Raw genomic sequence first — 25,325 nt, 5'->3', positions numbered from 1 at the left:
CTTAAGTTATGCCAACTTCTCATGCTTTTCATTCTCAAAAGGATAATCAAAGCGACATTGTGCTTTTCTTACATTTTTACATTCATAACGGTATCTATAGTGGAACTAGACTATAAGACATTTTTTGAATGTGTCAGTGGAACAGGGTTATGAGACCATAGTCTTCAGAGCGAAAAAAAGTGAATCCCCTATAGGAAAGTAGGACTGTAAGATCGTTTGGTTGCTGGCCGGCTAATCAAAGCAAAGTCAGCACAATAATTTCGCACTCTTTGCCTTCCGCTTTCTCGCCTATCTGGTCCACTCCATCTGCTCTTTATCTATCTATTCTATATACTATCTGCTAAAACATTCGCCCTTGTGTTCTTTATCAAAGACTTGTTCTAATTAGCAAATGCTTCAGTTTTTTGTCATTGTCGCATAAGCGTAGATGTATGTATAAATATATATGTATGTATATCTATATAGTACATACGTATAATGGTTGGAAAAAATCGATAGTGAGGAGGGGCGGTCAAAGTTATTTCTCTGAGTGGTGGGTGACACATCCATCCCGAAGTACCGTTCCTTTTCGTCCGTCTGCTTTATCATTCATTCAAAATCGTGCAGGCTACGCGCAATACACACACTACATTTGTACGTGTGTACACGTGTGCGTGAGCGTCTGACACTGACACTGACCACAGGTAAAATGAGAGTGGGCGAGAGAGTATAAATGCCGCTTCCCCACTCTTTGGCTCTCTCGTCTTTTCCTTCCTTTTGCCGGTCTTTTGCTGCTCTGTTTACAAATTTCATTTGTTTTGGTGAGCAACCCCAAAAATAAAAAAAAAAACAACATTTGGCGGCAGGCCCAATATTCATTTTTTCTATTTCCATTTGTTTAACAGTTTTCATGGCTTTTCAAAAAACACAATTGGAATATATTAGGGGAGTTTTTTGAAATGAGAAGGAGTCACCCTTTAGTTAAGATTCTACTTAGCCATCCATCCCTTTGTATCATATTTTTACAAATGTACTTAATAGCTATACGTATAGATATTAGAAACATATAAATTTGAAAAAGTTTAGCTAGATAGTGATAGAATATATATTTAATTGTCAAAGATCGATTATCTTGATAGCTTAGAAAAAACATGTCTGTTTACTTTCTATCTCTTGACCTTTCCCAATGAACACGAATTTAATGCAGCTCGATCAATAACAAACGATAAGAATTTGTTTTCAACAAGCTTTGATTTAGATTTATTCTGTTCAGAGTAAAAATTAATGAAAAAGTATTTTAGTATTTGTATTAAACAATTATTAGCTTTGTATATGCAAGTTTTTAAAAGCTTTTAAAAGTATTTATGACAGATTTGTTTATGATTTCCATAAAAGAGTTATAGCTAATATTTTCAGACATTTTTGAGCCATTGTGGAAGATTTAATTTCTCCATTTATGTTAATAATGAAATCTTATATTCTTGGGATTCATTGACGTATTTCCACTGAATAGGGTTTAAACTCTCTTAGCATTTTCTGCTGAAGCTAAGTAATCATCTTAGGCACTTTTTTATATCAATTCTCACAATGCCTTTTCCCGAATGCGTTTCTACTGACTCCCAAAAGGATGAGAATACGGCACACCCTTTAACTTTACGACTGCGGGATGAGCAAACATATATAAAATAATTAAACGATATTTTCCACCATCTCGCCTTGTATCGCCGTTGCAAGGGGTTGTTGCCTTTGTGGCACTCGTTATTGCTGTTGTCTTAGTTGTTGTTGAAGTAGTTTTTTAGTTGTTAGTTGTGTCTATCTGTCTAGTGGTGTTTGTCGGCCTGGAAAATGCACTCAATGCACTCAAGACTCCTCTTCCCTTTTCCCCCTGGGTTTTCCATCTGACGGCTGCGTTCGTTTTTTATTACTTACTGGGCCGTCTGACAAGTTTTACGTTTTTGTAGTGTTTCCCTCGATTGGCAGCGACATGCACTTGGCATCGCCAGTTGGAAAACTCCATCGAGGTCGCGATTGTGCTACAAAGTGGCCATCGGTCGTGGAAATCTAGATGTGTCCGCTGGGTGGAAGTTCTGCCACTAACGGAGGTGTGTCCGCTGCCATTAGAGTTGGATTTTATTTGCTTTAGATTTGGATAATTGAAGGTGATGTTAAGGAGCTAATAGAAGGAGGTTCTAAGTTGTAAAGCTTATTCGAATTATTCGAAAATTAATATATTGAATGAAATCCTTAATTATCCTTTACAATCCTTATAATCCTAATATTTTTAAAGAAATGCAAATGTAGAAACTTATTTTCGGGTTGCAGAAGTTCCAAGCCATAGATCACAGAAAATAATAGTAGTTCATCCTTCCAATTCTTAGAATTTCCGAATTAATAATAGAAAATCCTATAAAGACGTTTCTATCAGAGGAGGCTCCATTAAAGGTTAAAGTCCCTCCGGGTTGTGTATCAAATTGGTTTGGTTGCGCTCCATTAGCTAATGTTCCCACACGCTGTCGGGAAGGCCCCAGATGCTTTCTCGCCTATCTGTGGAATGGATGGTACTTGCATCTCGAGAACCCTTGTCGGGCGAGACCATATCTGGTGTGTGGCATCTGTGATAAGCGAGAGAACACAATGCAATCAACCGCTTGATTTCCACACAACAGCAGAGGCGAACACACAAAAAAAAACTCCCAGATCTTCGTTCCACCCCGAAACGATCTTTGCCCTTTTTGAGTGGATAATTAAAGTTCCGGCGGTCGTCAGGCAACGCCCACTAGGAATTTCGAAGCCTAATTAGTCGGCGATCGTCTGTCCATTTATCAATTAGCACACCACTAACTAATGGAGCAGCTGGGCAGTTCCACAAACCTTCAAATTATACATACATATATACTAAAATAACTTACATACTCGAATCAATTTGATGTTGAACTTGTAGAATATCAAATCAATTGAACCCGTTTAGCAATTTGACATGCAAATTTTGTTCAATAGCTGATATAACTACTATATACCATGACATAATCTCATAACAAAGTATAGCCCTGAGGCAATGATCTAATGGAGCAATCAATGCAATTTTGAATATGATTTCATACCGTAGCCCGGGGCCTAGTTCTATTTTTTTTTTTTTTATAAATCTGTCGCTTTTGCCATTGTTGATAATTAGACAATTTTTCAACTCGATTGTTGTTCCCATGGAGAAAACCCCCTTTACCCCATTAAAATTGTTAATTTTTTTCTATTTCCTAGCGATGACGTTGTCAAACTTGTTTCATTCTCTTGCTCTTTTTAAGTTTTTTTTTTTTATCAACGTTTATTGTTTTGTGACTTTTGCGGTTGCCTGTTTATTGGCTTTTCAACTGTCGCTTAATTGACTTGGTTGTGTCTCGCGCATAGTTCTCCACTGATGAGCCCCATCAACGAGCCCTCTGAGTACCCCGTGGGACACCTATACGAATAAATTGTAATTCCCATCTAGAATTCAGTTCTCTCTTTTTTAACTTTTCCTGCCCTTATCTCAAGGGTTTCTTTCATATCACTCAGAGAACGAGAGGAAGGCGTTTTTTATTGTGCTGCGTGATTGAAATGGAATGGCGCTTTGAGTGGCATTGGATCATAAAACTCAAATGTTGCCTTGGCTGTTATGATGATAAAAGCGATCGCCAGGAAATTATGTATTCTGGGGTGCAGGGTCTAATTGGCAAATATCGATCAAGTTTTTTACACAATGCATATTTGTTCAACGTTTTTTTGGCACTTTTATGGTATATTTCGTATAGGTATTCCTTAAAAGGTTTTACTGTAACGATTTGTATTTTAAAATGTGGTATTTGAGTTAGAAATTTATTTGCTGGCCATATTTGTTGGTCATCTTAAAAACCGATGAATGCTTTTAGCTTCTTAAAGGTGTTCAAATCAAAAATTTAAGAGGTTTAGGGTTGTAGTAAAAATTAAAAAGGTTTGTTGCTTATATACCAAAAATCTTACTTTAGCCTAAAAAGTGAAGGTCTCCTTTTATTGGTGAAATAAGTAGGAAAGCATTATGGATACCCATGAATGAGTTAATAAATAAAGTAAATATTTGTTTTAAACTTTTTCTAAATTCTCGAAATTCTATTGTGTTTTTCTAGATTATGAGGCTTATACATACGCGTATAAGTTCTGATAATAAACACTAAATAGAGTAATTTTACTTATCAGTATTTCTTAGGAAGAATGCCATATTTGTCAGAAGCTACTGAGAAGAAGTTTCTCTATAAATATTATATAAAAAACTGCATAAAATCTTGTTAAATTCCACGTTGGTTTCGTTGAAAGATTTTAGTTTCTTAAAAGCAATTCCGTTGGCACTTCTTCAAGGAGACGATGTCTAGACTGTAGACACATTCTGTTTGCATTCCCATACTGCAGCCTGCTAATTCCTTTATTTGCACAAGCCCTTGGCCTTCAGCATGTTTAGTTTGTTATTTTGTTATTCTTTTTCTCTGTTTGCCCGGCGCCGCATTTGTTTTATTTTTACTGCCACAAACAGCTGCTTTGATCACCGCTCAGTCGGAGGGCATCCTCTATATATTCGTTTTATATACTTTATATATATATGTAGCTACTATCGGTTGTCTCTTTTCGATTTCGTTTTCATTTGCTATATTCGTTCAATTTGCGCATTTAATTTGCAAGTTTAATGCCGGCCGAGTGGCTTTGTTCAAATTAAGACTAAATGTGGGTCTGCCGCTGTCTTACACGCCGGAAGGGAGGAATCGTAAATCAGTCGCAAAAAAAAAAGTAGAAGGTCTCTTGATTAGATCAGCGTCAGGTTCGGGTTCAGGTTCAGGTTCAGGTTCCGTTCCTTAGGTAGACGAAAAAACAGTTTATCCTAAAACATCGAATATACATTCTTCAGTCTTAAAAGGTTTACCTGAATTAGGTCTTAGTTAATCTACAGCCTTAAAATGTTTTACTGAATAAATCTTATAAAATTTGGTTGATTTCTAAAGAGAATCCTTAAATAAAGTTAGGAATGTTTGACATAGTTCTCCCATATTTTGAGGCCCCAAAAAAATGATATTATATTTTCCTTGATAGAAAACCTCCGAAAACAGTTTCGTAAGCGCTGTGAAACTTATCAAGTCATGAGCGCAATCAAAAACATTGCCCCGCTTATCTGCTGATAAGCAAACCGACTCACGAACATAGAAGAAAGGTAACAGTACTAGTCGAAAACCCCGAAATGCCATCGTATTTCTTCGTCTTCTGTACACACTCGTATATCGTTTGATAACTCTTTTTTTTATTCAAAGGCCGTCTGCCAACCTGTTGAGTGTTGGCCGTCTACTGTTTGACAGGCACTGGCGATAATCTGATCAAGAGCCCCGCTCACGTCTCTCAACGTATTCCCCACAAAGTATTCAATTCCAAATTTAGTCGCTCAGTTGGCATTTATGGAACGATTTTACTTAACGCTTCGCTTTGTACAGTTAGAGTTTGTTTATGTGCCGGCAGCACACCAGCTGATAAAAGCTCGCAAGTCGTCGATCCCACGCGGCAATCGGCAATAGCCAATAATAATACAATTTAGCAGCGATAATTGGCCATCGAGCCGTGCTGGAAAACAGGTGCGGGCATACTAATAGCATTGCAAATGTTCTTAAAAATATTTATTGTTCAAAGAAGAGGTTTTTGGTAAACGGTTTTAGAAAGCTTAAAATACTCATCCTATTCAATTTTAGTGCTCTTTGTGAAAAATTTTTCAATTTTTTAATCATGTTAATATAATACAGATCTATAATCTTAAACGCATCTGTATTTCGCTAAAGTAAGTGAGAGAGAGAGATGAGATTGAGAGCTAAATATAGAGTGAAAGAATATGAAATACTCAGGAGGAAAGACGAAGTCACAATAACGGGTCAAAAGCAATAACTATTCTAGTTCTTCTTGTTTTTTATGGCTTTTGGCCAGCTGCATACAATCGCTCTGCACTCTTCTATATCATTCTGCCTCTCTCTACAGTTCTTTTTCTTCCTTTTTATTTCCGGTATTGTAAACTTTGCGCATGCGTATTCTCTTCTAACTGGAAAAAAACCGGTCGTTCTCTTTTCTTTGCATCTCTCTTTGCGGTTTTTGTTGACATTTTCCTGCACTTCCCACACACACATACACAAACCCACGCGGGCACATACAAGTCTAAGCGGACCGTTGTTTTAGTCTGCATTTTGTTGTTGTTTGTTTTGTGGTTTTCATTAAGGTTTTGTTGTTTTTGCGATTGTTGGTTTCCGTTGTAAATTCGATTTGCTTTTTTCTATTTCGAATACTTAGCCGAGACACAGTTACTACAAAACTGTGTTGAACTATCAGCAATTGTTTGTTTTAATTTATTTATTACTCATTGTTTTCCGCTTCAATTGACAATGACCTACTGCGAATAAATGAGAACAAAGCGATAAGGCTATAAAAAATCTGCGCCTCTTTCTTTACTCCTCTTCTTTCATTATACTTTGTATTCTGAAATCTACTAAATATGCAAATAAGTTGGTGTGTTAATTTCAAACTTTATTTTTCGAACTGCCTAAAAGTATGCCATTAACTTTTTACGCGGGCTTTTTGAATATTTTAAACTTTAAAATTTAAAGTTTAAAATATTAATTGTAATGATCAATTATTAAAGTCTCTACTTATATTAATGAAGTAATGTAGCTGCTTCCACTCTTTTTCCAAAAATAGGAATTGAAAATAGGAAAAGATTTTAGGCACAAAAATAAAAAACATTTCGAAAAACTAAAAAAAAAGTGAAAAACTGTAATTTAACAAACGTGATTTAAAGCATTTACTATTATAAATAAACACAAATTTTATAAATTTCCCTATAACTAAAGTTAAAATGTATTATTTTTTACTTTCAGTTAAAGTATTAAAATTTAGAAAATATGTTGCTAGCCAAATTCTAGTTAGCTAAAAAGAAGTTAAGGTTAAGTACAGGGAAACTCGTGTGCAATCAGGGCGAAATCACAAAAAAAACAGGCTGCCACTGCACAATCGCATCCGTGCAACAACAACAACAACAACAACGACAAGGGAAACTCCGTCCACGCAGCAGTCACAACAACAGCAAACACGGCGTCCCCCCGCAATTACGTTCGCTCGCGCTCCACCCCCCAGTCGCCACATTCCCCGCAGGCGGCACTCCTCGGTGGCGTTGGAGGCGTCAGATCCCACAGTGGTCACCATTACCAACAGCAACAGCATCCGTACCACCATCATCATCATTCCCCGTCACCATCGCCATCCGCGCCATCGCCATCGTGCCCCACGTTGCAGTTGCAGCCGCGATTGCACCAATCGGAGCAGCAGCTGTGCCAGCGACGCCGCATCTATGCGTCCACGGGGAGTGCCGCCAACATCATGATGGATCGCGAATCCCTTAGCGAATGGGCTAAGGACAAGCCGCTCAGCATCCTGCAGCTGGATCCGGCGGATCGTGCGGTTCTCCGTATAGCAGGTGAGTGATGCCTCTGTATTTCTTCTATTTAAGAGTAAGCTACAGTGACCGCTAACTAAAGAGGAACTTAAAGATTATAGTGAGCGATTGCTGTAGTTATTAATCAAAAATCTTGGGAATGTTTGTGATGAAAAGAGAAGAGATTTGTCCAATAATCTGTAGTACTTAATATCTGAAATGTAAATTCTAGTCCCACAAATCCTATGAACACTGTAACGCAATTGAGGTAATCCCCCGGCTGATAGCTCCATTCAAATGGCAATATGTTGAGCAAATATTTGGTCTACCCACCACGCCCCATGCCCCGCGCTACACTCACCCACCACGCCAGAAGCAAAGCTGCTGCTCTGCCACTCGGCGGTTCATTGCACTTAGCATATGAGCAATGCTTGCCAAACTGTGCTCGCATTTCCACTCGCTTTGCTGCTTTTTGCATCGACGCAGCGTTATTATGCGCTAATTCCACACTAACGGTTGCAGCCTCCGCCCATCTGATTCCCCCTCCTCGATATACTGAGCTATATATCCCCCCTCTATATAGCCCGTCTCTCTGCCAGTTTTGCTGTTTTGTCTGTCAGTCACTTGTAATTCTATTTCTGTTCCGCCAACGGAGTTTTTGCGGCCCACAGAACTATGTACTAGATATAAGTTCTCCCCCCTATAACCCTACTCCTCCTTCAGGTCCTCCTCCTGTTGCCATTTTTGCAATGGCAACTGAAAAATCGAAATTTATGTCGCCGTCGCAGCCTGAGGGCATTGTTAGTGCCGCACAATAATAAAAAAAAAGAAAAGAAAATAGAAAAAAAGGCCAACACACAAATGGAGGCAAAATGCTGTGTCTATTGAATACTTGTCGCATTGTGCCCAGGCTGTGTCTATTATAAAGTTCTGACGGTGAGGAGTTCAAGGGATTGTCGAGGAGCCAAAGAATGCCACAGATCAAAGCCCACGGAAATAAATTACATTTTAGATCAGTAGAAACAGAAGTTTTCTGGTTCATTGCTTAGCTTGGAAAATAGTTCTGGAATTTAGTTAAAATTGTGCAATTTTTGTATCATTTTAAAATCAATTTAAGTTTTAGATCAGTGGAAACAGAAGTTTTCTGGTTCATTGCTTGTTTTAAAATGGAGTTCGGGAATTTCGAGATATATTTTTGCACATCTGGTATAATTTCTTAATAAATTTATAACTTAGGTTGGTTCATTGCTTTGCTTGTAAGATAGCTCTGGAATTTCGATAATTTTTGCAAATTTTTTATCATTTATGAATGACATTTTAGATTAGTAGAAGAGGAACTTATCTGTTTATTGTCATTTGAGACTAAATTAGAATTAGTTGCTTAAATATCATATCAGATTTTATTGTCTTTTTCAAAGTCTTCTAATACTTGTTTTTTATCAGTGTGTATTATTTTGTAGTATAAAATTGGTAACAACTCGTTTGAAATCTTATCTCAGGCTTTTTTGTTATAATTACAAAATAGGGAAAGTGTTAAAAAAGCATTGTTTTAAAAATTTGCTTGTAAACCCCCTTTAAATCTAATATTAATACCCTGTTTTTCACACAGTAAATTGCACATATAATTAGATTTTAAGTCAGCTATCATATTCATTACTAAAATTATTATTATTATCATTAATATTATTAAAAAGTAGACTAAGGTATAAATTCATCATCGGCTTCAGTCGTGGCATTCTTTAAAAATGTAGAAAAAATTAGTAAAAATACTGCTAAAAAGTAGTTCATCAAAGTTTTTATCATTAAAACTTTATATTGCTTTATTGCTTAATATTGCAATTTTTAATTCCTAGCAAGAAAAAAGCTTTCTAAAAGTAAAGAATTCTAAACTTAAAAACTCAACATTTATCTTATATTTTTAAAAATCTCAGAGAAACAAGGAACTTTGATTATAGATATTTAGATATCAAAAACGGCAATAAAATCATTTCTAAAAATCAAATCTCTTTTAAAATTTTTAATCTCTTTCAAGATTGGATTGTTAAGATTTCAGCAACTCCAATATATAAAAAACATTTAATCTTATTTAAGATATAAAAACACTTCCATCATGACACTGCACATGCGTCAGCGTGCGGCTGTAATTACTTTCAATTGAAATTGATTCAATAAGTAAGAAACGCCCAAGATCGTCAATGAAACAGAAAACAAAACTCGTTTTACCTTAACGAGCTAACTGAACAAACAGATATATATGTGTGATATTTATAAATTTAGATTGATGTCTGGGATTAAGGCCCCAGAGAGAGAGAGAGAGAGATAGCGACACCTCCACAATGTTTCATTTAGCCAACTGCAAACACAAAATTCCAAACCCAAACCCAAACCCAAACCCAAACCCAAACCCAACCCCAAATTCAAATTCAAATTCACATGCGAAATGAAAAGTTTTTCGCCTCAGTGATGAAGTTTTTCTACACTTTTTTCTCTCTACTTTGGTTTTTTTTTGTAGTTCCCCCCGTAATTTTCGTTATTTGCCGCTGAGTTTTAATTAGCCCTGAGCCAGTTAGCCCACACACTCTCGCTCAATTTGGCCAAATGCATGTAACGGAAAGAGGAAAACTTGCCCACAAAGCGATTGGTGGGGGAAACTTGCAACTAGCAACTAGCTAATGAACGGTATAACGCCCCCTCGAAACGCATTATCTAAAGATATATGTGTTAATGCCTCGATTAAATAATATTTGCTTACGATCTCGGTCTCGGCTGTTTACAATTGCCTTTTTTTAGCCATTTTTTTTGTGTATATTTTTAAACTTTTACTCTCTAGCATTTTGATTTTCTCACCTTTGGCTACGCCTGCGCAAAGTGAACCAATTTTGGCCTTTGAATATATTTTTTTTTGATTTTTTTTTTTGGCCTCTTGCGTGTGGGCATGAGGCAATAATTTAAGTTTTTTTTTGGCTTGGCTATAATACTTTGATTCGAGCCATTTTCGATTTTGTTTTCGGATTACTTTGACAGCATTCGACAGCGTTTATTTTTAGATGGGTGTTATCACTGTGGCCTGTCCCATTACCATTAATCGAAGAAGTCTTCAAGTGCTTTGCCACGTTATCGCTTTATCGTTATCGAACTTTGCCAGTTAACATTGTCAAAAAAACAGGCTTGGCTAAAAGAGGGGGCGCCGACAATCCCCTTACTGGCCTACTGCATTGCTGAGAGATTTCATTAATAAATCTGGCGAGTGTGTTTTGTGTTTATGTGACTAGAAAATCATTAGATATTCCAAGCACATTGGTTTTAATGGTTAAATTAGCCCGGCAACAGGCTGGGTTTGCGGCCACCGGAAGTACAGTTTGCCACAAGGAAGTCAAAAGAGTAATAGAACTAGGTTGTATTTGGGATCTAATATGATAATGGTTTCATCATAAATTCTTCATAGTTTTGGTTGTGTTTCTTTTTTTTGTTATTTTCGGCATTTTGTGTTGTATCTGAAAGATACAGATACGCCTACCGGCGACATAACACGATGTTGTTAATTGAAAACTGATAACTGTTTCTTTGTTCTAGACTATTTTACTCTCTGCTTCTGTTCGCTGCTTTAGCCTTCCCTTTTGATTCTCCTTTTGAATTTTTGGTTTTTTTTAATTGTCTTTCCCGTGTCTCCATATCGTTCTCCAGCTGTGTATCTGTGTATCTTGACTTGGGTTGTGTGTGTGTCTCTGTATTTGTGTAGATATCTTTAATTAGTTTTCAATTCAATTTGCATTTCTCGTTCGTTATGTTTTTCCCCCTTCTGCTCTCTCACTCTATCTGTCTATTTCTATCTCTATCTCTATTTCTATCTTTATCTCTATTTCTATCTTTATCTCTCGTTTTCTAGTAATTATTCGGGTTAAGTTATGACATTTTTAAGTGTTCTGGAATCTAATGACTAAAGCCCATGAAACATCTGAATTATATACGAGGTGTGTTCAAAAAGTAAGGTGACTCTTCAAATTTCGCGAATTTCAAATTTTTCGATTATCGATTTTTTTGTTTTGTTATATTGGTACACTCTTCCCTAACATCTGTACCAAGTTTCAATGGAACATCCTCTTTTGTTTGGTTGTGAGAGGCGTAAAGTTACAAGTTGTTTTGCGAGCTCGGCGATTTTTTGCTATCGAAAAATATGGATCAAAGGATTTGGATTTTTTGGCCAAAAACAACACCACAATAATGCCTCAGCCACCATATTCACCGGATTTGGCCCCATGTGACTTTTTCTTGTTCCCAAAACTGAAGATAATCGAAAAATTTGAAAAATTTGAAATTTGAAAAGTCACCTTACTTTTTGAACACACCTCGTATAACTTCTAAAAGGTTTCGATAATCGAAAAATTTGAAATTCGCGAAATTTGAAGAGTCACCTTACTTTTTGAACACACCTCGTATGGTTGACGATTGACTGGTTTCTAACGTTGTTCTTTATTGGATTTTTTCTACATTGTTGTTGAGATTTTTAAGTTTCATTTTGGCAGCTTGTTCTTAGGTTATTTGGTTAACTCAAAGAGAATGTTTAGGTTTTATGCTTAAAACCGTTTCAGCTGTGGCATAGATGCATCTAAATTGGTTGGTTTTGGCAAAAAATAAGAGCCATTTTATATATTAACATGTTTTTAAAAAAGTTTTAAGCTGAACTAACTTTTGGAAAAGGTTATTAGCTAAAACGTTTTTAACTTTTTAAAGACCACAATATCAGAAGAGATTTTACTTCAGTTTATAAAGATGTTCTTAGGAAACTAGTATATAAGGCCCTTAAAAAATTATTAGTAATCATAAAAATATTTTAAATATTTTATTTTTTAGCAATATTTATATTAATCAGGTTCCTGCAAGCTTTCTTAATGATATCACAAAGACTGTTATGCAGTTTAGGCTATCTTTTTCCTATTATTCCCCTAAGAAACCAGTAAAAAACACTCTAAAAATATATAAAAAATATATTTATTCCACTTATAATCTAATTTATTTCCCTAATTACTCATTCTTACCCCAGTAGTTCAAATTATTAACTTAATTTATGGCTAAACCTTAATAATTACCCAAAAAATACAAATAAAACTCTAACATTTCAAGCCAAAAAGCAAACATCTTGATTTCCTGACTGTGGCAGGTGACATTCGTGAATCATTTTCACACGCACAGGCTGTAAATATCTTGGTATCTAACTCCCCTCAAGGCTACAAAAAACCGCCATATGGCACCTTTCCCAGACAATTGTCTCGTACTCCCTGCCTATAATGTTTATATTCCCCCCCAAAAAAAGATATATATACTATATAGCCGAGAAACTCTTCTCTCTGACTCATTAAGATAAGCAATTTTGTGATCAAAGCAAAAGGACCGCCAAGAGCACTTGAATATAAATAAATATACATAAAAAAAAATATATAAAATCTATAAAAAAAAATGTAGGCAGGCAGGCGGCATACAGTCGTACAAATTATTTGTACACAAATATTTAATTACGCTACTAATTGCCAGTGACGATCAACAGCCACGAAACGAGGCACTCCAGCTATACGAGGTCAAGATACTTTATCAAGAGGGGGGGTGGATATATACTTTATATACGTATATATATATTTATACTCCCACCCCCCCTTTAAGCAGATGTTGTGCAATGCTAGATCAAGTGGCATTACTTCTGTGGGAGTTTTTTTCATTCAAGGCGTTCCTGGTTTTTTTTTTGTGGCTTTCACAGAAATTGCAATGATCTCAGCAGCTTCGGCCAATATCGCTTTATGGATATTTATGACCTGTTATATATATCACAGCAATGTTGTTTTTTAACTTTTGCTGTGTGTGTGTGTGGGTGGAGTGGCCATGACGTCACTTTGGCAGCCAAACAAGTTGGCCTTTGTCAGCGATCGAGCAATCATTTAAATGACATTACACGCAAATAAAAGTAAACAGCAAGGCAGGTGTACTGGGAAAAAAAGGGTTAAATGTTGGGGAAATATATTAAAAAAGGTTAAAGATTTAATTTTTAGTTTATAGAGATTTTTTAACATTTACGTAGAGCTTTGAAAGGTATAAATTCCTTTTTTTTGAAATATTTTTCTTATATTTAAAGAACCAAAAACCTGAAAGATAAATCTTAAGGTTTCAAAAGCCCTACAGATGTATCTTAAGGATGCAAAAACTAACTCCAATTTTCTTAACTTCAATTTAAATATTTAATATATACATTAAAATGATATAGAAAGCTACTATCTTAACTATATATGCTTACCAAAGAGACTAAATATCAGAAAAAAAACCCAAAAAAGTGATAGAAAATCAATCTATTTTCTTTAACTTTTAAAATTAGTGGAATTTCTATTTCTTTTTTATAACATTTTTAAACCTAATATTTATTTCCAGTGTAAGAGCCGCCCACTACTTAATGTCGTAAACCTGTTTTTTGTTTTTGTCTTTAAGGGGGATGGGTAAACTACACTCACTACTGGGTACGACTGTGTCTGTGCCTTCAGTGGGTCATCCATGCCCCATTCCCCATTTTAGTTTCATAAGGAAGGTGAGACCCAAGTGGAGGGTGAGGGGTGTCAGGGCACCCTTGAAGTGAAGTGAACTTACACGAATATTCCATATATTCCATTGTTTTTTCCCGTTTTGCCACCTTTGTTTACAAAGCCAAAAGTTAAAAAAAGAAAAAACTGGGAATCAGTCAGTGGCCAAATAAGGGAAAAAATGTAACTTTACTTGGGAGTTGTTTTTGGGAAAGTGGGGGAGTCCACTTAGCCGGCATTCCATCCTGACTTGTTTGCTCTGTGACTGACTGTTCACAATAAGCCTGGCCAAATTCCACATTGACACAGATATCTTTCTGGCTATTTCGACGGTTGCAAAGGCTTAAGGCCCGGATAATGTCTACCATTGCCGGCAAAAACCGATGACAATTCAGTGGGATTTAAGTTGGTTTTTTTTTATGTAAATGGAACAATTTTATTTGTTTAATTTTTATTCATTTTATTCAGGCTTTTGTTAATTTGTTTTTAAAATGATTGGAGTTTTAACAGAAAATGTAACGAAATAAGTAAATAAACATATTTTAGGCATGAGTCATAGAAATATGAGTACTATTTTGTGTGTTAGTAAGGAATTAATAAGCTTTGAATAGTGACAAATGCTAAATTGTTTTGCTTAAAAAGGAAAATAAATATGATATGAAAGTAAATTTAAAAACAAAATAAAGTTCTCAGTTGCAATATTACTAAGAAATAATAGTTTATAATAAAAAAGGTCATATAATAAATAATAAGAAATAATAAATAATAAGAAATAATAAATAATAAGTAATAAAAAATTATAATATATAATAAAAAATAATAATAAATTAAGATAAATAATAATAAACAATATTAAATAATAATAAATGATAATAAATAATAATAATTAATATTAAACAATAAAAAATAATATTAAAAAAAAAAAAAAAATAAATTAAATAATAATAAATAATAATAAATAATAATAAATAAAATTAATAAGAATAAGTAATAATAAACAATATTAAAAATTAATAATAAATGATAAATAATAAAAAATAATATTAAATAATAAAAAATAATATTAAATAAAAAATAATATTAAGAAAAAAATAAAAAAATATTAAATAATATAAAGTAATAATAAATATTAGTTAATACAAAATATTAATAAATAATATTAAATAATAAAAAATAATATTGAAAAAAAAATAAAAAAAATATTAAATCATACAAAATAACAATAAATAAAATTAATAATAATAAATAATATTAAATAATAATAAGTAATAATAAATAAAATATTATATATAATGAATAAGATTAGAAAAGAATTTATATTGGTTATGTACCAAAAAAGTAGTTCAAATTTTTAAATCTTTAAAAGCTTTCAGTTTTTTCTAAATTAGTTTTCGATACATAATGGGTGACAGGCCATAATCACTTTGTAATATAATCTTAAAATGAGAAATTTATTTATTTATTCTCAGCTTAAAACTATTGTATATGCAGATCTAGCAATGTGTATCTTTATTTGGTTATTTTTATTGAAAATATATTTTTGGCTTTATTGATAAAGCAATTTATTTAACATATCTTCTTTGAATAATTAAATCTATGATAAATCTGATTCATCATAAATCTTAATCCCAATCATTATGATTTAGAGTTGTAAGAATCTGACATGAACAAGGTTTGGGTTTTAACTGATTGGTTTTTCGATGAAATATATTGAAAATTAAATGAAATTAATTGGAAACTTAAAAAAAGGCATTTAAAATTATAAGTTTATGTTTTAAGTGAAAGGACAAAGGGAATGTTAGTTAAAGATGACATCATGTGTTAATATCATGTTAATGATAAAACCGATAAAGTGTTTTTCTCAATAAAATTTTATTTATTTGCATAAAAGTATGAAAAACTCTTACGACATTAAATGATTTGAGATATATTAATTTTAAGTCAATCATAAATTAACCCAATAAGTACTTTTATCAAGCTTATTATAAGGTTTTCATAAACATTAGTATCAGGCAAAGAAAACACCTTAAAGGAGAAGCCTTTTCAAAATAAAGCAACATGTAAATCATGAAAGTATAAATACATTTATCTTAATTTATGTGACAAAGTGTGTTAAGCACATGACGTCGTGCGAATAAATTGTCGTTTCTCTTCGATTGCAATTTCAATTTGCCGGCATTCCTCAGCCAAACGGGAAATTGTCTGCAACGTTGTCTGAGTTTTTTTTAGTTGAGTTTTTTTATTGAGTTTTTTTTTCTTTAGATTTTTTTTCTGTAGTTTTGTAAAGTTTGTTTGGGCTGCGTTGCTGGGTTGCCTTGAGACGGATGTTGGCTGGCTGTGACAGGCGGAATTCCGAAGACTTTGGGCGTAAGCGTGGGCAGCAGCGGTTTAGTAATAGCAAAATATGGCAGTTATAAGGCAACAGCAGCTGCCCAACAGTTTTCCACTGACTAAGTGGGTGAGTCCACTCTAACTTAGTAATGATAATTAATTTTTATAGCAAAGAATAACTGAGTGTTAAATCAAAGCTTAGGTTCTTAGCTTCCTATCAAAATCTTCTCTTGATTGACATGCAAATTGCCAGAGCTCTTTGTTTTTTATGTTCCAAACTCAATGGCGTGCCAGAAGGCAATTCAAAATGCCATAACAATCAGTTGGCAATTAAGCGGCGCCCCTCTTAAAGCCACCAACCACCCACTTACACCCCCTCCTTCTAGCCATTGGCCCTGGTAATTCGAAATCTGCTCAACGATTGCCAATTACTAATTAAAACCACAACGGCAAGTGCATGAAAAACAGTCTTTAATTTATCGGATTGGTAATGGTATATATAGTACCTATATAGATATATCGATTGATTGTCGTCCGGGGGTGTTGTCCACTTGAGGAAGTGGGCTGGTTGGCCAAGAGGGAAACTGGATGACGGCCAAGTGTTGGAGTGGATGGATTGGATTATCTAGATGGGGGAATCACTCGACTGAGACGGAGGCCCCCAGACGGAGATCGAGATGGAGATAGAGTCTGAGATCGAGTCTGAGTCTACAGCAGAGAGACATGCAAATTAACGAAGGCGGGTCCAAAGACAATGGCTACACTGCGGGAAAGTATTAGTGATTATTATTATATTGTTATTAAAAGGAAGTTTTTAAGGTCTTTTTGTGATCTTTTTATTGCCTAAACAGTTAATTTTTCGCTAAATTAAGTAAGAATGAGCCATTTTCCTTTCCAAATCTTAATATTTCAAACTTGTTATTGATTTCTCTCTCTGTATCCCTCCTTTGCTTTAACATATGAGTATAATTTTTGGCCCAAGAACCGAAAAAAGGCCAACTTGGTCGCATTAAGCCTACGCCAAGCCAAAATCCAAAAACTCATTTATGGACAGAGAGGGGCTTAGTCACATTTTCGACCTGACTCACCCGATGATGATCGAATCCCCAACTGATCACTACTCATTCACGCCCATTCTGCATAGCATTTCCGTTGAAAGTGAAACAGCTGTTTTCCCAATAGCGGCTTTTCGGATCAGGTTACGTTTTTTTTTCTTTTTCACTTTTCATGGCTGTATGCAATACCACTTTCCATTTTCATAACGCGTTTTTCAAAAATAAAATAAACTGAAACCTAATGTCACCCCGAAAAAGCTAAATGCAACTCAGCTGATCGATGGTCAACACACGCACACACACACACTCTCTTAGTCTTTGCTCTTGAGTGGAAAATTGGAAAAAGATTCGACTCTTTGGTCTCTAATCTAATTGCATTTTTATGGTTGCTTTAACTATTTTTACACTTCATATTTTATTTTTGGCCGCTGGTTGTTTGTGTTTATGTTTTATGGCAGAAAACGGAAAAGTTCTTTCAACTGCAGTGTTTTTGTTTTTTTGTTTTTTTTTTTTTGTGTTTCAAAATTTGTTTACAAGTGCGTGTCGATCTGTGGTTGCCTTTTATTTCCATGACTATTTCTTTGCGGCTCGGTTAATAAACCACAAAAAAGACGAGAGCCAAATTAGGGCTTTCTGTTTATTAACGGCCATGACCATTAGCGGTTTATGCTATTTTCTTTTTATTCTTCTCATTCTGGCTGGCTCGGCGGGCCCACATGTCTAAGCGGCTTCCTCTGGCCCGCAGAAAAAATGGCCAGCGCTGTGACCAAATATGAGGAATTTCTTTTCATTTCGCATGTACTGGGAGAAAAGTTAAAAGTTAAATAGTTTGATTGGTAAATTATCTGAATGATAGTAATGTACCTTTTATACTTCGCAATTCTTAACATTTTAAGAACGTGGTCTTTGTTATTATGATCAATTTTGAGATCAAATGTCTTTATCTATCTATCTATCTATTATCTATGTCACTTATCTAGTTTAAAAGTAATTTACTGGATATCTAAGTGAGATTCAGATTTCTTTATACTTATTTTTCTCACTGCTCTTACTAACTCACTTCAGAGCTACATTTTTGGTCATTCATTCAGCGGCTTAAGCTTCTAATGAAGCTCAAAGAGCTCTGATCTGTCTCTCTTACGCTCTTCTCTTCCCACGTTAAACCGGCCACGCAATAGCTTTTGAGTTGCTTACGAGTGAGTTAAATATATAAATGAGTTATTATTCATTTAAGTGATTAAAATTAACATGTTAGAAATTAGTTTTCTTGTTAAGTTGTTCATTTGCTTAGCTTCTAATTCACTAGTTAAAGTGAATTCCGTTTTTCTCCAAAGTTCAGTAAATTCATTCTTATTTTTCTGCGTGAATCTCATATGTTTTTTAATAAGAGTTTGATTACTTCTAAAATTAAAAACAGATCAAAATGAACCGTTGATAAACTGCTCTAATCAATCGAGTGAATAAATGAACAAATGAACAGTAAATGAGCGAGCAGATCAATACCGTTTATTCACTCACAACAAATTGAGCAACTGATCTTGCTCACTCAAATGACATAGAGAGAGAGAGAGAAAGAGCAATGTCAGCAACAACACATTGGCCATACACCTGCTCCGCTCACTCATACTCACCTGCTCTCGCTCGCGCCCCCGCTCTCTCATTTGTGACATCTCTTCGCTCTTTTCTTTTGACGCTCTCTTGTATCTCTTGCATTTTGTAGCGCCGCAGCAGCACCCAAAGTGAATTCGCTTAACACAACGCGGCGCTCAGTCAAATTTGAACCGCGATACCGAGCGGTTGGGCGTTTCTCTGCTAGAACTTCGTTCTCTTCACCAGTGACTGTGTGTGTGCGTGCGTTGCGTCCATATATGTGTTAATATCTCTCTATATATATATATATAGATGTGTTTGTGTGGTGTGGCAACAACAATTTGTTAACGCACACACTCACGCGCAGTTAACGAGCGCAAACGCAACTTGGCCCTTAGAAAAAAAAAAGTGAGAAGCTGCCACTAAAACAAAGTGCAAAATTATAATAAATATAATTGTTTAAAAAAAAAAGCAAAAAACAAAAAAAAACAAAAAATCGACAGTCAAAACTTACATAAAACAAAAACCGCGTTTATCTGTAGTGCGAAAAATGTGTTAAAGCAGCAACAGCAGCGAAGACGTCAACAGAAACTCTATACAAAAATAAATAAATGACTAAATCGAGTGACTGAATGAATGACCGCCGTTGTGTTATCGTCCTAAATAAACTAAAACCGATAATGGAAATCATAAATGAATAAAACCAAAGAACTTAGAACCCCAGAACTTAAGTTCTTAAGTTTTCGAAAAAAAAAACATCAGCAGCAGCAGCTGTGTTGCATTTTTGAAATATTTGCCTGTCGCAAACGAGAAATTTTCAACTTCTCCCAACTTCTTTTAAGTTGTGCGTTGTTGTTTTTGCCATTTTTTGTTGTTGCTGTTGCTGTCTGTCGTCGGCTGGCTTTTCATTCAATAACCAGTTTTTTGTCAGATTTGTTTTTTTTTTTTCCTTTAGATTTTTGGTGAGCTTGAATTGCTCTTTAGGGGCGATCTGGTCTCGGATTTTTGATCGCTGCACACGCACTATAAAAATCCACAAACCCGCACTGTAGTCTGTATCCCATTTGGGTTTTTTTTCTTTCTTGGTCTTTATAAAGACAAATTAGTCATGCCAAACGCATGCAACGCTCTCTGCACCCAGAAAAATATATCTCTTAGTGGGGGAAGTGCATTTTGGAAGAGTTTATTTCTTAAATTGTTTGGTTAGAAAGGTGTAGAGGTGGCTTCCTTGTTAGAAATTATAACTTGCCTTAAGTAAAAATATTATTTTCTTACCCAAAAAGTCATTTAGATAATGAAAAAAGTACTAGATCCTTTTGATTTCCCTTAAAAACGTCAACAATGCATTAAAAACTTTAATTTAAAGTTAAAATTGAAATATTTTAAAACATATTCTTAAAATTAACAATTTTAATATTTGAATATTAACTACTTAGATTTCCCAAAATACTCTTTTAATGCAGTATTCTCACCAATAAATGTGTAATTTTTCTCCCAGTGTAACCCCTATTCTCCCTCTTTCACTTCTATTCGTTCTCGCTCTCTCCTTCTACCTGTTAGTTCTCAACACACGGTTTTCTTGACATGCCAGGCATACTTAATTCCGGCTCTCCCGTTTAAACCTGGCTTAGAAAAATGAGAGAAAATGCACAACTTGGCATAACTGTGCCACCAACCAATGGGGGTGGGAAAGAAGTGAAGAAGGAGACTAGTTAGAAAGAGCCAAGAAAGAGAGAGGCGAAAAGCCAAGTTCAGACAGTGGCAGTGAGGAAATATTTTTTCCGTGAATTTATTGTGTGAAATTTTGCATGTGAATGGAAAATGCACACGGAACACAAGCAGCAGCTAGCAACCAGCAAATAACAATAACAAAAAACCATAACAATAACAATAACAAGCAACTAAAAATATGAGTGAAAATTATTGAAAGCAAGCGAAGTGAAAGATGCAAAAAACTGTTGACGCTGGAAAAAATCATTTAAAAAAAAAACATAAAAAAACAAAACAAATGAACTAAAAATTTGGTTAAAAACTAAAAACTAAAACCTAAACCAAAATTCAAGTAAAAGTTCGCAAAAAGAAAAAAAGTGGCCAAGAAAAATGTTTGTTTGTCATTTAGCTGAGTTACGCCCAGCGTTTGCATAAATAAATTAAAAATTTAAAGCAGACAAAGCAAACAAATTGGGAAAAATAGAAGAGGGAATAGGGAATTTTGGATACCCTTTAGGGAGTCAATAAATTTTGAGGAATAATCGAAAAATTCGAAATCAATTTATATAATTTTTTGTTTAACATAAAAGAGATTCTTAGACCATTTTGAGTTTTAAACCTTTCTTAAAAACCAAATTTGTAATCATATCTCTAAAACTGCATACTTATCAAGACTATATTTATTGATTTTCCATAATAAATTCCCAATTAAAATCAAACTTACCCTCTAGCAGCTGCACAAAGTAAACTAAACTCGACAAACTTTGAATGAAAAATGAGTTTTGAGAGAGCGAAAGATACTTGTCCATCGTCCGTTCATATCTACATATACGACTGACTATATGGGTTATATATATATATATACAGATATATAATTGTATTCGTATCTAATCAGAGCGACAACCCGTCTCCTGGGCCCGCAGCTGGTTGCGTGTCTAGGCATTTATTTATTTATTTATACTTATTGTGTGCTTACGGGTCCGAGCCAGAAATACAGCTCCAAGCTGACCTCATGAATTGAATCAAAAAAATCACCCATCAAAAAAGCAGAAAAGCACAAAAAAAAGTCGAGTAAAAATCAGGGCAGAAGTGGAGATTTTTGTTAAGCAAATGAAAGTACACGAAAAAAATTGGATCGCAGTTTTGTCATTGTGAAGATTGCAAAAAAAGAAGTGAAGAAAAATTGAAGAAAAGGTTAAGAAAAAGAGGGAAAAAATGGACATGAAATGATTTAAGTGCTCGCTTTTACTCTTGAGCTTTGTATGGTGCAGCTGCGCGTCTGATTTCAGTTTCAATTTATCTTTATAAATTTCAATTTGGCTGCTGGGTGGGTAAAAGTGATCGCCCTTCTCCCATTGTATCTTAGTATCTTGGCATCTGATGGATGCCGATGGCGTCGGCCATAGTTCGTTCGCCTCTGGCGACAAAATGCACCATGTATGCTAGTGTATATAGTGAATTATATCCGTATCTGTTAGATACATTTCGCTCAGCACGTTTTCTTTTGGCCAACGGCCAATTGGAACAAAATGCCGGCAACGCCGACAAAAACATAAACTCAACTAGATTGGATATATAAAAGAAATGCCTCTTATAATACACAGGAAGAATGAATATAATGATAATCATTTAGATATTATTTATTGAAAAAACATATAGACTTGATCTTGAGGTTGGAAATGTGATTACAAAATGGTGTTAAGGCTTGTAATTTACCTAAAAAAACCCACTTTATGACAGTTTTGGGTTGGTAAAGCCAAGAAAATAGTTAAATTAAAATCTTTCTTAAGATATAAACACATCCAAGTTTCTAATACTTTATCATAGACTTTCTTTCTCTGCATTTAGCCAACTTCCACAACGAGAACTTTTACTTAAATTTAGTTTAGTGCTTAGTACATTCCTCTTTGGTATCTCGCTAATTGCAACTCATTTGCCATCGCCGTTCTCTGATGATTTCACGTTCAAGTACGCGGATCGCAGCGTCTGTAGCTGAATCATCGCGGCTAATTTAGGAAAACAAATTTTTATTTAAATTTAAAACCAACAACCAACCAACAACTCCCAACTTCAGGTCCAGCCAACCGAGAAAGAGAGAGAGGGAAAATTAAAATTACAAAAAGTGCCATCGCAAAATAAACATTCGTAAAACTCCCAAAACGTGCTAAAAATCGGCAAAAAATTAAATAAGAGTTTGCGGCGAAAGTTGACGACGGCTACGACGACGACGAGTGTGTGTGTGTTTTGAGTGTATCTCTGAGTCTCTTAATGTGCCACCCGCAAGATGACATCGCATTCCTACTATAAAGACCGCCTGGGCTTTGATCCCAATGAGCAGCAGCCCGGGAGCGGTGGCAGCAACTCAATGAAACGTAGCAGCTCTCGTCAGACGACGCACCATCATCAGAGCTACCATCATGCCACCACTAGTAGCAGTCAGTCGCCGGCAAGAATCTCCGTTTCACCGGGTGGTCCGGGCTTAGCCACGGTTAACAATGGAACACTGGAGTACCAGCAGGTCCAGCGGGAGCAACGAGATCGTGAGCTGTACAGCAACAGCAACAACAGTCACCATCACCAGCAGCAGCATCATCACCATCATCATCATCGCCATTCGGCGTCGGGTAGTGCATCATCGCCGCTTTATGAGACCAGTAATAGTCCGGGTGCACCCAAGAAGGCCAAGCACTCATCCACCCAGGCACAGCCGCAGGGTGGCTACGAGGATGCCCTTACCCAGTTTAAAGGTACCATGTCCATTTGGGATCATTTTATAGAAGATTGGGATATAATGCGTAAGTGGGATATAGGTTTTTCTATCATGATTGGCATGAGTTCCAGTTCCAGTTCCAGTTCTTTGATGTTGTGTTTCCTCTTCAATTTAAAAGATTTATTAACTTTACTCCTCCAGCGGAAATGATTTGCATTTCAAGTTCGCATCGTTTGTATCTTGTTTGTATGAATTTCAATTATGATTCTGTCGCGGCTTCCTAGCTTAACTAACCTGAAAACATGTTCTCTAACTGCCTTCCACTCTTACTGACTTCATCTGACGGAAGCCAAAGCTTGGGAGCCAAATTATAAAGGGTCAAGGTTGAGACGACCCCTCAGCTCAGAGTCCAAAGAAGTTTTTTAAGTTTTAAATTATCTTTCCAACTGGTTTTTTTTCTAAGTCTTTAAGTCAAAATTTATGCAAAATCCATAAGGAATGTGAAATAGATCTCGGAGAACAAACAAATTTAAGCCATGACGAATAAATTACCTCACTTTTTTGCAATGCATTTGGTAGCTTTGATCGAAGGCCTTATCGTGGGTTTTATAAATATATATATATATATATATTACAAATTCCGACAGTCGCCGAATATGAAATGCGTGTTGACACTTCTTGGGCAAATACAAACACATTTGCCGACCATTAGTCGCACCTTTCTTGGCACATCAAATGCTGAACAAATAAAAGGGTGCCATCTAACATCTTGACCTTGAGTTTAATGAGTTGAATTACGCTTATGGGGGTAGAGTTAGCTGAGTTACCCCTTGTTAGGGTTGCTTTGGAATTTAAGAAACCCAAAAAATGTCTTAACAAACTTTAGAATTCCAAGAAAATGAACTCATTTGTCCAGCCAAAAAAAAACTGGTTTATGTTTATTAACTTTTGTAAACATTTATATGGGTTTTTTATGCTGATGGTTATGGCTTTTCGATAGTCTAAGACTAATTTTTTCTGGCGCCGTTAGGTGGGAATTTTTGTTGTTGACTTTGATTAGCTGGCAGATAAAAAGTTGAAAATATTTTGAATTCCATTTGAAGTGCATTTTCATGCGCTAATAATAATAATAATAAGTGAGTGAGTGAGTTCATAGTTTATATCTGGCGAATGCGTGAATTTTCCTTATCGCCGATTGCAAATGTACAAAAAAAAAACATGATCAAGCCAACGTCCTTCATAAAAAACGTACAATAAAACTGTTCAACGGGCATATCTATAACACTAACTGACTTTGTTAGGTAACTTTCACGTAGTTTGGTTATAAATTTATATATTGATTTGTTTATTAACTAGAAACTGCAACTGTTTCTCTCCTTTTCTTTGCTTTTTTGGCAATGTCTAAGATGTATGATCAAACGTCCTTGTAAGGTTAAGTGTGCTAATCAATGACAATGACTAAATGCTAAAATAAACATTAACAAATATCAAATAAGCTTCGGCGGCGAATTGCTGCTCTTCTACAACAACTTAACGAACGTTTAATCGTCGAAAACGAATTCAACTTAGAACGTGACATCATCACGCGCTCTTCAAAATCCCGCACACACACAGACACACACACATTTCCAGATAGTGTGCTACCCTGTTTTTTTTTACCTTTTTCTTCTTCGTTTTTTTGGTATTTGTGCCGGTGAAGTCGTACACCTTTGCACAATCATTATTTGTGTGAATATTTATGAACTCTTTGTGTGTTGTTCTTGGCTTAGAGATAGATAAAAATAAGCCCGATTACGAATCGTTTGTTGCTTGCTGGTGTTGCATGCAATCGTGCAGAAAGATTTCTTGGGAAAAGAACAACGTTTTTTTTTTTGCTAACCTTCCATGAATGGGAGAGTTTTTCAGTGTTTTGGAATCTCTCTGCTTGAATGGAAAAT

At 35.2% G+C, this 25,325-nt stretch overlaps 1 protein-coding gene and 1 pseudogene across 35 annotated transcripts in view; both read left to right on the top strand.

The window, feature by feature from the left end:
• LOC108106243 (dystonin) overlaps positions 1-25,325 on the top strand; it is an 82,580-nt gene that overhangs the window by 1,408 nt on the left and 55,847 nt on the right. For 14 of the 35 annotated variants that reach the window (XM_017213203.2, XM_017213200.2, XM_017213201.2 and 11 more), the window contains exon 1: positions 16,761-23,425. In XM_017213203.2, the coding sequence (XP_017068692.1) occupies positions 22,963-23,425 (463 nt within the window). In that variant the 5' untranslated portion in view covers positions 16,761-22,962. Of the gene's footprint in view, positions 1-6,881; positions 7,478-16,759; positions 23,426-25,325 lie in introns of those variants that run through there. The other 21 variants (XR_005993686.1, XM_041818003.1, XM_041818019.1 and 18 more) reach the window with 7 other exon arrangements.
• LOC108106211 lies at positions 9,546-16,693 on the top strand (annotated as a pseudogene).

Source organism: Drosophila eugracilis, unplaced genomic scaffold (genome assembly GCF_018153835.1).
Source record: "Drosophila eugracilis isolate 14026-0451.02 unplaced genomic scaffold, ASM1815383v1 contig_1172, whole genome shotgun sequence".
NCBI lineage: Eukaryota > Metazoa > Arthropoda > Insecta > Diptera > Drosophilidae > Drosophila > Drosophila eugracilis.
The sequence above is the reverse complement of the archived record's forward strand: the minus strand, read 5'-3'. Positions and strand labels throughout refer to the sequence as shown.